Source organism: Rhinatrema bivittatum, chromosome 8 (assembly GCF_901001135.1).
Source record: "Rhinatrema bivittatum chromosome 8, aRhiBiv1.1, whole genome shotgun sequence".
Classification (NCBI taxonomy): Eukaryota; Metazoa; Chordata; class Amphibia; order Gymnophiona; family Rhinatrematidae; genus Rhinatrema; species Rhinatrema bivittatum.
Genome location: NC_042622.1, coordinates 147,815,591 through 147,831,758, shown reverse-complemented (window position 1 = coordinate 147,831,758; position 16,168 = coordinate 147,815,591). Strand labels below are relative to the sequence as shown.

General features: G+C 47.7%; 1 protein-coding gene across 5 annotated transcripts in view; it reads left to right on the top strand.

Annotated features, from left to right (window-relative positions):
- Nucleotides 1-16,168, top strand: part of SYVN1 (synoviolin 1) — a 134,792-nt gene that overhangs the window by 61,080 nt on the left and 57,544 nt on the right. For 4 of the 5 annotated variants that reach the window (XM_029611402.1, XM_029611401.1, XM_029611400.1 and 1 more), the window contains exons 12-14: nt 2,043-2,209; nt 10,985-11,146; nt 12,166-12,285. In XM_029611402.1, the coding sequence (XP_029467262.1) occupies nt 2,043-2,209; nt 10,985-11,146; nt 12,166-12,285 (449 nt within the window). The remainder of the gene's footprint in view (nt 1-2,042; nt 2,210-10,984; nt 11,147-12,165; nt 12,286-16,168) is intronic. The other variant, XM_029611405.1, reaches the window with a different exon arrangement.

Sequence of the window (16,168 nt, the reverse complement as noted above, 5' to 3'; positions counted from 1 at the left end):
AGGAAATGGAGAAATTACTTACCCGATAATTTAGTTTTCCTTAATGTAGACAGATGGACTCAGCCTCCTGCCCACGGCTGCCCATGAACAGTGCCAAGGATTCGCCCATGGAGTGGATATCTGTTCCAAGAGATTACAGGTAATCATCATCCAATCCCTAGATCAGGGCATCTATATTCTCACTGAGGTTCAGTGTTTGGTTGAGTTCAGTTACAGTTATATGTTTTTAATCATATTTTAAATCAGGTTTTTTTCAATAGTATGTCCACAGTGGCTTTTGAAGAGAATACTGAAGGGCTGAGATCACTGCAGGGGTGTATCTAGGGTGACCTGAGCTTTGAAATCTGACTGTCTCCATCTGCTGGCAGGGGAGAATAATCCATTGGTAATGAGTCCATCTGTCTACACTAAGAAAATGAAATTATCAGATAAGTAATTTCTCCATTTCAAAACTTATCCAAGTTTTTTTTCACATTTATATTGCTTGCCTCACTATAGGCTCTGGACTGTTTCTTTGTCCTTAGTTGTAGCCATAATCATAGGGAAGAAATGTATGTAAACAAGATTTTAGTTCAGTCAGGGGAGCTCCTCACTCAAGCACTAACTCTCTGGCAACATATCACATTGACTCATATGCTGACCTTTTTTTCTGATTTTTATTTAATTCCTGAGGAGGTATTTAGTATTTGAAAGCTTTCCCTGCTTTACCACACCCACCGCTATTAGCCTTTTGTAAAAAAAAAATAAAAAAAAATAGGAAGCTGCTGATTTTTACGATTTTCATCAGAGCCCCAAGCAAACATCACATTGATGCACATACACCATGAATAGAGCATGGACAACTGAAGAGCAGATTGCCAGAGCCACATGCAGACATCGTACTGACAAACATAAAGCTGGACTTTAGCACAAACAGCAGAAGGGAGAATTTTGTACAAGCAGACCAACTGCCATAAAAGATGCACACTTTATATTTTAATAAGTGTAGACACCAAAGAAAAAATATCTTAGTATAAAAGAGAGAACTAGCATTGAGCCCAAAGAAGAGGCTATAGAGCCAAGCAGGCAAGTTGTGACTTTGATTCCCATGGTGCCCCTTTCCTTATGAAGAGTCGCTGTCAGGCCCATACAGTAAAGTGCACGGGAGAGCCAGTGCTCTGAGGCGAGTGCCCGCTCTCACAACGCGCGCCCAGGCACCTCTCCTGGGCGCGCAATTCACTATTTAAATTAGGTCCCATGCTAATAAGGAGGCGCTAGGTACAAGAGCGTGTCCCTAGCGCCTCCTTATTGGCGGAAATGGCAGCTGTCAGTGGGTCTGATAGCCAACGCTTAATTTTACTGGCGTCTGTTGTCGAACCCGCTGACAGCCAATGGGTTCGGAAAATGGATGCCGGCAGTTTTTTTTTGTTTTTTTTAAAGATTTTTATTTTTGGGGCCTCTGACTTTATATCGCTATGATATTAAGTCGGAGGGTGTACAGAAAAGCAGTTTTTTTCTGCTTTTCTGTACACTTGCCCGATGCTGTCTGAAGTTAGCGCCTGCCTTTGGCAGGAGTTAATTTCTGAAAGTAAAATGTGCGGCTTGGCCGCACATTCTGCTTTCTGTATTGCGGGTGAATACCTAATAGGCTCATCAACATGCATTTGCATGCGATGAGCGCTATTATTTTCGGGGGGGGGGGGGGGGTTGGCCGCATGTTTTCCAAGTGCTATTACTCCTTACTGTATAAGGTGTAATAATAGCACGTCAAAATCGCGTGTCCAAACGGGGACTAACGGTGCACTCGGCCGAGTGCACCGTTCTGTATTTGCCTGAATGTGAAGTTATACCCAGTCAAGTTTTAATCACTTCATGGTTTTTAGTTTAGTTCTTCCCATCTGATTTAATCAAGAAAACTTTCTTAGCTAACTGTATAGCAATCCTACATAAATTGCTGGGAAAAGAGAATTCTGGCAGCAGGATGAGCCGTCCTGGGCATAGGGAATTTTTTCCTTAAAGGTTTGTTTTGTTTTTATTTATTTTATTTTTTTGTTTAACCCCAGCTGTCTGCGGTCTTGGTTCCAGCGCCAACAAACTTGCCCCACCTGCCGGATGGATGTCCTGCGCGCCTCCTTACCTACCCAGTCCCAGCCACCTCAGGAGCAACGGCAGCAGGACCAAGCACAGCAGCAGCCACCCCACACACCATTGCTCCCCCAGCCACCCAACTGTGAGTATCACCAGGTGGTAGAGCCCCCAGGTCTTTGTAGGCAGCAGACTACAGTGTTGCTGAGGGCCTTCATCTCATCAGTACTTGAGACCTGTAGTTTGTCACCTCCAGGTGGATGGCATGACAGCTTATTTCTGGCCTGTGATCTGTATGAACATTTCTGAAAGGGACGTAAGGGAGTAGTAGAAAGAGTGCCACTAGTATGTATTAATTTCTGAATACTTTTGTGGGAACACTGCAGCACAGGAAGATGAATGATTTGCCCCATGATCGCAGAAAGCCAGAATAGCATATTCCCTGTACGTACCCAGATCAGTCCAGACTGTGGTTGAGCCTCCTTTCCAGCAGGTGGAGACATCCTAAAACTGAAAGGATATCCTATATGAGGACAGAGCCTATCCTGTAACCCTTCAGTATTTGTCTGTCTCCAGCAGGTGCAGCACGTCTCCCTTCGGTCTCCTGATCTAGGCTAGTCAGCCTTCTTTCTCTTCTTTCCTTCTGGGATCAAGCAAGTACTTATTCCTTAGGGATTTTGTAGTTTTCTTCCTGTTAAAATAAAGTTAAAAGGTTAGTCAGGAAGTTGTGGATTTTTTCTTCAGGAGACTGTTCCGTCTCTTGGTTCTTGCCGGACTCAGGGGGGCTTTGCCCCTTGTGCAGTGCATAGCCTGTGTCCGTTACAGCTTCCAGGTGTGGGGACTGAGACTGTCCAGGGCTCGTCTTCCCCCTCCCCCGGCTGCTGAAGGGTCTTAATGTTATGCTGCTGTGCTCGGTCTTTTTACAAAAAAAAAAAGACACAAACAGGCTCAAGCTTAAAAGTGCTCCCAGTGCTTTTAATATTTACCTACAGCAGCAGACCAATATTCTTTTTTTTTTTTTTTATTTATACATTTTCAATACATAAAATATTTGCTTATAAAGAAATTCAGTGGGTTCTTAATGTCATAAGCAAACCTTTACTCCTAACTTTACATTAATCCTTATCAGGAAAAAGAAACATTTTTAAACCAAATAAACAAGTTGGAGTAATCACATAAGTAATCATTATTAATCTTCAACCATTAATTCCCACTCCCAGCAGCATATGAAGTAGGGAGGAGATATGAAATCTTAAGGAAGTTCAACACAGGAATAACTATATAAACTCTAATGGAAGGTATACATTATAAACACTCCATATCAATCTTACTGGGTTAAGATATTAATTTTCCTGGCATCTATAAATTCTTTTTTTTTTTTAATTTATACTTTATTGAGATTTTAAACAAAATACAGTTGTAAAAAATCACAAAGAAAACATTTTTCATGTATGAATAAACTTAAAGCAATCCTATTTAGAAAAACAAATACATCAAAAATCCTAGTCCACATTATGGGAGGATCAATTCAAATACATTATTAGGAAATTATGCAATCAAATTTGCAACATTGGAGATAAACATTATTTATTTGCAGCTATCTACCTCAACCCTTATCTTGTAGAAAAGTTTCCAAATGAGTTGGGTCCTGAAAAATAAATGTGTTTCTTTGTAGTACAACTAAACATTTGCAGGGAAATTTTAGGAAAAAGGTTGCCCCCAATGCCAAAACCCTTTGTTTTAACATTAGGAATTGCTTCCTTCTTAGTTGCGTACTACGTGAAACGTCCGGAAAGACCTGTATTTTCTGACCACAGAACAAATAATCCTTATTCTTAAAATATTTCTGTAAGACTAAATTTTTATCACTTTCCCTACAAAGAGTGACAAAGTTGCTCTTTTAGGAATATCATCAATTGATGATTCTAAGAATGCTGTTAAATTAGGGGAGTCTTGTTGGACTTGGTCCATACCCTCCTCACCCTCCTGTAATCTCAAACTCCTATTAGAAATATAATATAATTTTGAGATTTTTTTCATCAATATTATTGATTGCCAAAATTTCTACAAAATATTTTTTCAACAATTCTTGGGCTGATATAAGTCTGGTTACTGGAAAATTTAAAAAACGTAAATTTTTCATCCTTAATGTATTTTCCAGATTTTCTATCTGCCTCTGATTTAACAAACTATCCTTAATGAATGAATTATTAACCCCTTGTAAAGAGTTTATTTGTGATGTCATATTCTTGCTAACTTCCTCCAATTTATCTAATCAAACATTATGTTTTCCTACAGATTCTTTAATCTCATTACAGGTTTTATTATTTTGAGCAATTGACATAGTCATAGTTTTCTGCAACTCATTGATAGCACGCCAAACGTGTCTCCCAAAGTAACATTTTGGGGATCAACATGTTCAGTGATTACTGCCTGTAATCCTGAATCACCTATTGTCCCCTCTTCCTCTGTACCCCCAATAATAGGTGGGGCTAGAGAGTCCGTATTTGGTGTTTCTTCCATTTGAGGCAAATTTTGATGGGAGAGGTCTGGTGGTTCTAAAATTTGCTGAGGTGGCTGCAATTGGCTAGGGCTCTGAGAAGATCCAGATGAGAAGGAAATATCAGGAATCGAACTACGGGCAGATTGACTTACCCTTCTGATAATATGGGAGTCCATTGGTCCTCTGGTCTCAAGTGGTGCTGGGGAAGATGTCCACACCTTGGTCTTTTGTTTTCTCCCCATACAGGAAAGAAATATCAGTTAGAAGAAAAAATTTAGAAGGGGCGCACCCCTTTGGCGTGTGGCTTCGGCTGCGCGCCGGCGGCTGTGCGCCGCCCTGCCCCGAATTTATTCACCAGTCCTGTCTCCGAGTGATGACGTCACAGGGGGGGGGGGCGTAACCAGCAACGCCGAGCAGATGACTCAAGCTCCCAGCTGGAAAAAGGAGCTGTCAGCGTTCCCTTTCGCCTTTCCTCTCCGTCGAGAGGTTTCTCCTGGTAAAGTCCTCCGGTTAATTGCGCATCTATAAATTCTTTTAACTGATCTGACGTAAAAAACACAAAGCGTTTATTACTCTTTGACAGGAAACATTTACAAGGAAAGAAATTTTTACTGTAAAGCCCAGCCCAACAGCCTCTTGTCTGAGGTTTAAAAAACCTCGACGCCTGGCCTGTGTGGCTGGGGCTAAATCTGGAAATATTTTCACTGCTGCTTCATGAAAATTTATTGGATATTTCCTGAACTATGATTTCATCACCAAGCCAATATCCTTAGTTGTAATAAAAGATACCAGAAGTGTTCCCCTGTGAATCACTTCTAAGGTTGAATCTTCCAAAAATCCTGTTAGATTTCCTGCAAAGGGAACATTACTGGCACTTTCCATCTGTCTTGACAAAGGAAGAAAAAAACAAGAATTAATAGATGGAAAATTTGCTTCGGTAATTTCCAGCTTTTCTCGGAAAATTTATCAAACGGAGGTTTATGTCTAGATTTATTTTAAAGAAATTCCATTCGCCTGGATAGCACCTCACGATCTTTAATCACTGCTATCTTATACTGCTGAAACTCATTGCCTTTCTCTTCCAAACCACTGACTTTTCCTTTCAGGAGGTCGACTTGGTTCTGTATGTCAGCAGATTTTTGAAAACTTTGTGAATTAGATTGTTCCATTTTGTCGCTCAAAGAATTTATTGCAGAAGCCATCCCAGCCATAAAATCCCAAAGAGAATCTAACATCACCTGTGCAGGCTGCGTTGGTATGGCTATTAACTGCTTCCTGAGGGCATTGTCTGCATTCATACCTCCTTCCAGCCTCCCGCTGGTCTCCAATGGTCCCGCAGCTCTCTGTCCTTCCACCGGACTCGAGGTGAAAGGTCCCAGATCAACACCTTCAAGGAATTGCAAGGGGCTCTCTGAAGCAGTACCGGTTTGAATCGCCACCAGTTCCTCCCTCCCTGGCTCCTTGCCAGCTCTCTGCACAGGCGGTTGCCTCTCCTCCGGGCTGAGACACACCTCCCCTGCCGGCACGAACGGCTCTCCCACGCCGTCGTGCACAACAGCTTCCTCGGTTGTCCTCTGTTGGAGTGTGGGGCACATGAAGCCGGTTATCTCAGGTTGAGAGCTTGAAGAGGGAGTCGACACGGATGGGTAGGTCCGTACTTTCCCTTTTCTTTTAGTGGGCATTCTTCAAAGGAAAAAATAAGAGTTCCAGAGAGCTCAGACTTAGAGCTCAATGCGTGCCGCCATCTTGAATCCTCCCACGGCAGCAGACCAATATTCTGTGTCTTTGTCCCCCACCTGGGCTTGAACCGGCAGCCAGACAGGCAGAAGTCAGCAGGTTTCCCCCCTGCTTCACTCCGGGCCTCCAGGCTGTCAATCAAACTTTTCTCTGCAGCCTTTTTTTCTTCAGCACGGCTCTCTCTTTGCTGCGGCAGGCAGCCTGCCTCTTCTCTGCCAGCCCCTTTGTGTTTTTTTGCGAGGGGGCCTCTTCTCTGCCTCCCTGCCGGGTGGGGTAGGTCCCTCCTCAGCAGGGCTGGCAAATTTAGCCCGGGGATCAACTCCCCAGAGCTTGGCCAGGCCGTTCCCGGGTCGGGAAAGCCCGGGAATGGCGGCCATTTTGGATTTTTTGTCTGCTCCATTTTCGGAGCTCCCTGGGGCTGGGGGGGGGGCCGATTTTTTTTTTTTTTTTTTTTTTTTTTGCAGCTAAGCCCCGATTTCAGCAGCCTCTCCCTCCCCCACCCGAGACTTCCAGGGCTCGTTTTGTATCTAATTTTGCCGCCCTCCTGCGTAGATTTTATTTAGCTAGCCTGCAGGAGGAGGAGGAAGGTTCGCGCGCCCCCCCCCCCCCCGGCAAAAAAAAAAAAAATTTACCCGCGCCGTTGACGGTTAGACCAGCTGCAGAGCCCCCGGGATCCCTTGGGGCGCAGGTGGTCCCGGGGGTGCCCTCTCCCCGACCTCCCGGTGGATCAGGTACCCCTGGATCCTGCCACCAATCCGGATGCAGAGGATACCCTTCCACCCCTGGAGGGGGACGAACCCAGGGTCTTCAGACTCCCTTACGGCCTCTTTGCCCAAGGATATGGACCTAGTCCTGGCGGGAATCAGGGATCCAGCAATCGCCTTCCCCTCTCATCCCACGCACAAGTTGTACGCCTGCGGGAATGGAACGCTCCCGAGAAGGGACTCTGGGTGGGCCGTACACTAGACAAGCTCCCCCTCCCGGAGGTATGCTTAGATTAAAAAAAAAAAGACAATAATCCCTCCGTGGACTACTTATGCGATCACGATACAGGAGGGTTTCCCGGCTTCCTCAGGGGTTTTTCCGTCTTGGTCGCAGCCTCCCTGTGGGCGCCGTCCCTTTCGCGAGGGCCAGCCCACACGCTCCATCCTTACACCTGCCACACAATGAAGTTCTCTTGACTCATTCCTCGGTCCCCTTCCTAGGCGGTCGACTCTCCCTGTTTTTCGTGGCATGGGTCAAATTCATGTCAGACCAGTGGGTCCTTGACGCCCTCAGAGACTGGTACGCCTTCGCTTTGCTCGAGATTCTCGAGATCCTTTTTCTATTTCCCCGTGCGGTTGGTCGCAGTGGAGCAAACCCCCACCTGGCCGCTGTGTCTGGGCGTGGTGGTCCCGGTTCCAGACAGCAAACTTGCCGCAGGCCAGTATTCTATTTACTTCGTTGTTCCCTAACAGGACGGGTTTTCGTCTGATCTTAGACCTCACAAGAGTCAACCGGGTTCTCAAGATCCTGCTTTCTGCATGAAAACTCTGCGAGTGGTCCTCGTGCCGTTTCGCCCCGGAGAGTTCCTCGCCTCACTTGCTTTGACAGAGGCGTATTTCCATATTCCAATTCATCACGGCTACCGTAGTCTCTTCGCGTTCACATCCTCCACCGGGACTTCCAGTTCAGGGCGCTTCCCTTTGGTCTCGCGACGGCACCTCGCACCTTCACCAAAATCATGGTGGTGGTGGCAGCAGCTCTCCGCCGGAAAGGGATTCTTGTTCACCCCTACCTGGACATCTGGTTCGTCAGGGCCCAGGCGGTGGATCGTGTGTTAGCTCTCCTCGCGTCTCTTGGGTGCATACTGAATTTCTCCAAGAGCTACCTTCAGCCCTCCCAGGAGTTAGGGTTCCTGGGAGCCCACTTCGACAACCTGGTGGGCAAGGTCGTCTTGCCTCGCGCGCGGGCTCTCGAGTTGATCGGCCGGTTTCAGAGTCTGATCTTGCTGCCTTCTCCGGCCTTTGTCTGCCTGCAGGTCTCTGGCTCCTTGGCTACTGCCATCGACCTTGTCCCCTGGGCTTTTGCTCATATGCGACTGTTCCAGAAAGCTTTGCTGTCCCGTTGGCAGACAGTGTCGGAACAATTTCACACAGTCCCTCCCGTTTTTTGGGCCTTACCGTCCGACTTGCAGTGGTGGCTTTCCCTTCCTCATTTGCTACAGGGAAAGCCTCTCAAAGTCCCTCAGTGGACAATAGTAACCACGGACACCAGTCTCTCGGGCTGGGCTGCGGTCTGCCTCTCCCAGTATGCCCAGGGGATCTGACCGGCAGCTCAGGCTCGCTGGCACATCATTCGGTTGGAGGCTCGGGCAATGTTCCTAGCTCTTCTGGAGTTTCTCCCCCTCATCCGCGGCAAGGCGATACGGGTCTTGTCCGACAGCTCCTCCACTGTGGCTTATCAATCGCCAAGGAGGCGCCCGCAGTCCGCTGATGGCCCTGGAAACTAGCCGTCTCTTCACCTGGGCAGAGCGACATCTACAGTGCCCGGCAGCCTCCCACATTGTGGGCAAGGGGAATGTTCAGGCCGATTTTCTCAGTCATCAGTCGCTCGATCCCGGGAAGTGGGAACTCTCTGACGCAGCCATGAATCTCATCGTCGACAGGTGGTCCCCCACCACCTGGGCCTCATGGCAACCCTTTGCAATGCCAAGGCAAATTGGTTCTTCCGCCGCTGGAAGGAACACGGCTCGGAGGGCGTAGATGCTTGGCTCTCCCATGGCCGGCGGACGTCCTTCTGTTCGTGTTCACTCCCCCGTGGCCCCTGGTCGGGAAAGTTCTCAGAAGAATGGAACTCTACCGGGGTCCCATGGTTCTGGTAGCACTAGAGTGGCCGCGCAGGCCATGATTCATGGATTTTCTCAACTTAGCGCCGGACGGACCTCTGCGGCTACGCCATCTTCCTCGGCTCCTTCGTCAAGGACCTGTATTTTTCGACCAGGCCGATTGCTCCTGTCTAGCGGCCTGATTTTTGAAAGACAACGCCTAAGGCGCAAGGGCTATTAGGAGGAGGTCTTCTCCACCTTGCTATGGGCCCAGAAACAGTCGACTTCCCTGGTGTACGCGCGTATCTGGAATATGTTTGAAGCTGTTTGTGCGGAGTTGGGTATCTCAGCGCTCTCCGCCCCAATCTCGTTAGTCCTCGCTTCCCCAAGAAGATCTTCTCCCCTCTCGGCTCTCTCATGGGTAGGGTAGAATGTCATCACTGAGCGGGCCACCTGGATGTGATGGTGCTTGAAGGGCGTCATGCATCTACGTCCACTTTCTCGGCCGCTTGCCCGTCGGAGTTTTAATCTGATCCTTCGGGCCCTCTGTGCAGCTCTGTTCGAACTTCTCCGTCGCGCTACCTTGAAAGCTCTTACGCTTAAGACTGTCTTTCTGGTCTCTATCTCTTCTGCTCTTTGGATCTCGGTGATCCACGCGCTGTCCTGTCGGGAACCTTTTGTTCTGCGATTTTCCGATTCCGGGGTATCCCTTGTGACAGGCCCTTCCTTCTTAGTGAAGGTTCTTCTAACCTCCATGTCAACCTGTCGGCAGAACTCTCTGTGTTTTCCCCTGCGACTGGGGACGATTTCCATAAACTTGATACCATGCGAGTTCTACTTCGCTATCTCCAGGTTACCCATGGCTTTTGGGTCTCGGTTCATCTTTTGTCCTCTGGAGTTGGCCCATTCGGGGTAAGCCGGCTTCTAAGACCACTATCGCGCGGTGGTTGAAGGAAGCGATCTCCTCGGCCTATCTTTGTCAAAGTCGGGCAGTTCCCGAGGGCCTTACGGCTCATTCACTGTGTTCTCAAGCTACTTCCTGGGCGGACAGTCAATCGGTCTCTCCGCAGGAGATTTGCAGTGCCGCCACTTGGACGTCCTTGCATACTTTTGCTCGACACTACCACCTGGAGGTGCAAGCTCCGCTTCTTGGTTCTTTTGGGGGCTACAAGTGCTTTGTGCGGGACTGTCTCGGTCCCACCCGGTTTAGGGAAGCTTTGGTACATCCCACAGTCTGGACTGATCCGGGTACGTACAGGGAAAGGAAAATTAGTTCTTACCTGTTAATTTTCATTCCTGTAGTAGCACGGATCAGTCCAGACACCCTTCCCTGTGTCTTTTTTTTTTTCTGTCCTCTCGAAGCTTGTTTCTCTTGCAGATTTGTAGATTTCCACACATCTTTTTTGTGCATGAATACTGAGCAAATACACCGGAAGCTTTGGTTGCCCAGCACCAAGTATATGCAAGAGCGGTTAGTCATACCATATCTATTACAATGTTCAACATCTGCTCCATTGAGCTTTCTGGTTAATTGCTTGATCCTATTCTGGTTTTGTTGTTTTCTGCTTTGACAATGGTTATACTGAAGGGTTACAGGATAGGCTCTGTCCTCATATAGGATATCCTTTCAGTTTTAGTCTGTCTCCACCTGCTGGAAAGGAGGCTCAACCACAGTCTGGACTGATCCGTGGTACTACAGGAAAGAAAATTAACAAGTAAGAACTAATTTTCCTTTAGAGGTATCCCATCATAGGGCAGTGTGTGCTTAACATGACTTTCCTGTTACACTTACAAAAATGGATTGTGCTGTGTTACTTATTCATCTATAGATACCTTCCATTTCTTTTTTTTTTTGTTGTTTCTCTCTTCCACAGTCCCACAAGGAATCCTCCCTCCATTTCCTCCTGGGATGTTCCCTCTTTGGCCTCCCATGGGGCCCTTTCCTCCTGTACCTGGTGTCCCAGCACCCAATAATTCTGAGAATCTGCCTGGGGCTGATGCCATGGCCTCCACATCAGGTACACCAGCCACATCTGGTGAGAAACTGAGAAATCCAAACCTTATTTTTGTCTATCAGCATGCATTCTTTGTGTTTTTACTCTTTTGAAGCTTTTCCCCACCACAATTTTACCACTGTATCTGAGCTTTTGATACGGATTTGGGAACCATGAGATGTCTGTAGCCTGCCATCATGACTCCTGGGCCTTATCTCCTCTCATGTCACTGGCTACAAAGTCGTCTCCCTCCTGTCAAGATGACTAACCAGTTTTACTCTTCAGCCTGCTAGCAGGTGTCATCAGTGAAGCACTGTCCTCCACTAAGTTAGTTCCCCTGTGCTAGTCACTAGGGGCTAGCTAGGTAACCACTTGTGACTGAGACCCTTCAGCACCATTTTTGTCTATCCCACACACTGCGATCCAAATCCATAAGCCTAGGTTTCATATAGGCATATTGCCAAGCCCTGGTGGCAAAACATTTCCACCATAAATAGATCAGCTAATATTCTTGTTTTTTTATTTTATTTATTTATTTATTTTTAATTTTTATATACCGAAGTTCTAGTAGGGACTACAAATCACTCCGGTTTACATAAAACGAAGAACTGCTCAACAGATAGCGGAGCTTTACATGGAACCGTATAACATATGGAACAGTATAACTGGTTGACAATTTAACATAGTGCTAAATAAAGTGATAATATTTTAACTGGTAATAAATAAAGAAATATAATATTTTATATAAGAAGTATAACTATTTAACGTAGCAATAAATATAAATATAGGCAATGCCTAATATATATATGAAATAAAGTGAATTTTTTTTTTTTTTTTTTTTAAAGTGAATTTTTGAGCTCACAGATAATTGTCCAGTTGCAGATTCTTAAAAGTAGTACTTTATACAGTGTCCATAGTTAAGGGATGGAAGTCTGTCAGTCATAGTAAGATTAAGCGTCTGGGAAAGCTTGTTGGAAGAGAAAAGTTTTCAGTCTTTTTTTGAATTCTTGATAACTGATTTATTTAATTTTATTTACTCGTCTTTTCCACTACTCATGCAGCCAGCACTTCAAGAGCCAGTGACATCGCTGGAGGATCTGAAGCTGCAACTGGGACATCCTCCATGCCTGGTTTTCCCTTGCCTCCACCGTGGCTGGCTATGTCCTTCCCCCCTCCATTTGGTAAGTGGGACTCTTTCTTCGTTGTTGCTGTGGTGCTGCTTAGTATACTCTCTCAATTCTTTTTTGGGTAAGAGCATTTCACATCACTGAAGTTCACTTTGTGAAACTATGTACCCTCCACATACAGTGTATAACACTGTATTTCTTCAAGTATTGACAGCTTACTGGTTTAAGTAGTGACATTTTTACAGTAGTTCCCCTGAGCTGGTAAAAGCAGTTTAAAGAGCATTCTCCCAGAACAAACAGGATGGTAGTCCTCACATGTGGATATCGTCACTGGACAGAGCCCTATCACGGAAAACTTTTCTGTCAAAGTTTATAGAACTTTTGACTGGCACACTTAGCATGCCCAGCATGCCATAATCCCTGTAGCCACAGGGGTCTCCCTTCAGTCTCTTTTTTTTCCGTGCTGCAGTTTGCCTCTCAGTTAAGAGCTCTTGAGAATTTTCTCACTATTTTCCTCACGGAAAAACTTGAAGTTTTCTTCACAAAAAGTTCCCTCATAGGGGTCTCCCATCGCAACATCGTTTTCCTCGACGTTCGGTGAGTAATTTCCACCATTTTTCGGTCTGTCCCTCTGGTCCCACAGCCTACTGACTGTTTTCGCAGCCCTTTTTTCCAACATGGCTACGGGCTTCAGAAAATGCCCAGAATGTCCGCGTACAATGTCAATTACAGACCCGCATGATGTCTGTGTGTTGTGCCTTGGCTCAACACACGATGTTCGATGCCCAAGCTGTGCTCAAATGACCCCAAAGGGCAGGCATGCCCGATTGGACAAGATGGAGTCCCTTTTCAAAGTAAAGTTAACTCCATTGACATCCACCCAGTCATCACCAGCAGGAGCATCGACAAAGTCCAGCGACAAACCTCGCCGGGAGCAGCAAGGTAGAGGTGACCGTCCGTCACCGACATCTAGGGCATCAGCATCTTCTTCCTCTGTGCTGGAGAAAGACCGGGCCGAGCACAGAGGGAAACACTGGCACCAGCGCGAGACTACTCCCAATGCCGGCACCAACATCGCATTGGCTTCGATGGCTATCGAGCCGATGCCGAAGAGGACACGGATAGAGGAGCCTCCAACCTCCTCTTCAACCGAGATACCGAGGCAATCCCCACCGATATCAGTGCCGGGTACTGAGCCCCCACAGACTCCTGTGGAGGTGCCAATAGCACCTAGCCTGCCTCCCCCTGCAGCTGTTAGCTATGCCAGCATCCAGGGAGGAGCTGGACATGCTTGTCCAACAGGCGGTCCTTGATGCTCTCCGGAGCATTCATCCTCCATCAATACCAGCACTGGAGCCATCGATCTTCACACGCTTCTTGACCGCCTGGACACACTCATCGGTGCCCTTCTAACCCAGCCTGGGCCATCGGTACTGAAATGACCTACTGAGTCTCCGAAACCCCCAGTACCCATTTCGGGGTCCTCGGAAGATGAAGGCACGGACTCTAGTCCTTTTCCAGTGCTGCTTCCACCGATGCCGGAACTGGTTCCTGGTCCATCGGGGCTCTCTGGATCGAGACATCCACGATTCCCCTCGATGCCGCCGAAGTCTTCATAGGTGCTACCGCTTCCTCCACCGAGGGATCCATCAATGCCAACACATCCAGGAGTATCAGGTCCTTTCCCTCCTCGAGATCTCAACCAGAGACCCCATATGACAGACACTTCTACAGAGGGCATACTATCAGAACCATCTCCGGAGGAAGAAAGGAAACTGTCTCCCCCAGAGGGACCTCTCCTTTGCTAATTTTATAAAGGAAATGTCAGCGACAGTTCCCTTTGACCTGGTCACCGAGGAAGACACACGTCACAAGACATTGGAAGTCCTCCAATTTGTGGATGCCCCCAAAGAAATTATGGCTATTCCCGTCCATGAAGTACTCTTGGACCTGCAACATCGCCTATGGGAGCACCCTTGCACTGTCCCACCAGTTAACAGAAAGACAGATGCAACTTTATTTAGTTCAACACACTCCAGGGTTTCAGAAACTGCAGCTACCTCATCAGTCAGTTGTGGTGGAATCCACGCAGAAGAAAGCCAAAAGATTGCGTCCTCATTCTTCTGCACCCCCTGGAAAGGCCCAAATATTCTGGGATGTGCTGGGTCGAAAAGTCTGGCAGGGCTCTATGCTAGTGTCACGGATAGCGGCCTATCAATTATACATGATGCAATACCAAAGGAACCTGTGGAAACAGGTCCAAGAGATAGCGGACTCTCTGCCTCAACAACAAGAGGGTCTCAATACCATTCTTCAGAAAGGCCTTGAGGCAGGAAACACGAAGTAAGGGCTGCTTACGATTCCTTTGAGACTGCTTCTCGATTATCAGCAACAGGAATCAGCGCCAGAAGGTGGGCCTGGCTTAAGGCATTGGACTTGTGAACTGAAGTCCAAGAAAAGCTCGCTGACCTACCATGTACCAGAGAAAATCTATTCGGCGACAAAATATAAGACGCAGTGGCTCAACTGAAAGACCATCATGAGACCCTGCGTCAGCTGTCCACAGTTACCACGGAGGCTCCCTTCTCTGCAAGAAGAACCATGAGAAGGGACCCCAGAAGACCATTTTATCGCTCACGCAGGTACTACCCAGCTACGTCTCGTGTGAGACCATCCAAACCACCTCAGAGAGGACACCCACGACAGCCCAAGCCATCCAGACCTCAGCCAGCTCCGCAAGCAGGCCAAGCATCTGGATTTTGAAATCTATCCAGAGAACAGCAGCCACTCCACAAATCCAAAACCAGACTTGCCGGTAGGAGGTCGGCTTCACCACTTCATAACCAGCTGGCTCAGCATTACCACAGACCAATGGGTCATATCAATTATAACCCAAGGATACCATCTAAACTTCCTCATGGTATCCCCGGATTCACCACCCAATCCCCTGTGAATCCAAAAAGATCTCACACACCTTCTAGAGTCAGAACTGTCCACTCTACTGAGTGCCAGGGCTGTGGAAGCAGTTCCCCGGGCACAGCAGGGCAGAGGATTCTACTCTCGCTATTTTCTCATTCCAAAGAAATCAGGCAGCCTTCACCACATCCTAGACCTCCGCAATCTCAACAAATTTCTACAGAAAGAAAAATTCAGGATGGTGTCCCTGGGCACCATGCTTCCCCTTCTACAAAAAAGAGATTGGCTCTGTTCTCTGGATCTTCAGGATGCGTATGCTCACATTCCAATATCCCCACATCACCGCAAATACCTGTGTTTTATTTATTTATTTATTTATTTATTTATAGTTTTTTTATATACCGCCGCTCATCAAAGATATCACGTCGGTGTACAATGAACAGGAACTTACGCCGGAGCGTTATACATTTAACAGGATTAAATAAGCATTTTATAGTGGGTCATCAACATTTTCAGTACTGCGTTCTGCCTTTTGGACTTGCCTCGGCACCCTGTATATTTATAAAGGGGCGGATTTTCAGAGCCCTGCTCGCGTAAATCCGCCCAAAACCGGGCGGATTTACGCGAGCAGGGCCCTGCGCGCCGGGAAGCCTATTTTACATAGGCCTCCCGGCGCGCGCAGAGCCCCGGGACTCGCGTAAGTCCCGGGGTTCTCGGAGGGGGGCGTGTCGGGGGCGTGTCGGGGGCGGGCCCGGTCGTCGCGGCGTTCCGGGGGCGTGTCGGCAGCGTTTTGGGGGCGGGTACGGGGGCGTGGCTACGGCCCGGGGGCGTGGCCGCGCCCTCCGTACCCGCCCCCAGGTCGCGGCCCGGCGCGCAGCAGGCCCGCTGGCGCGCGGGGATTTACGTCTCCCTCCGGGAGGCGTAAATCCCCCGACAAAGGTAAGGGGGGGGTGTAGACAGGGCCGGGTGGGTGGGTTAGGTAGGGGAAGGGAGGGTAAGGGGAGGGGAGGGCAAAGGAAAG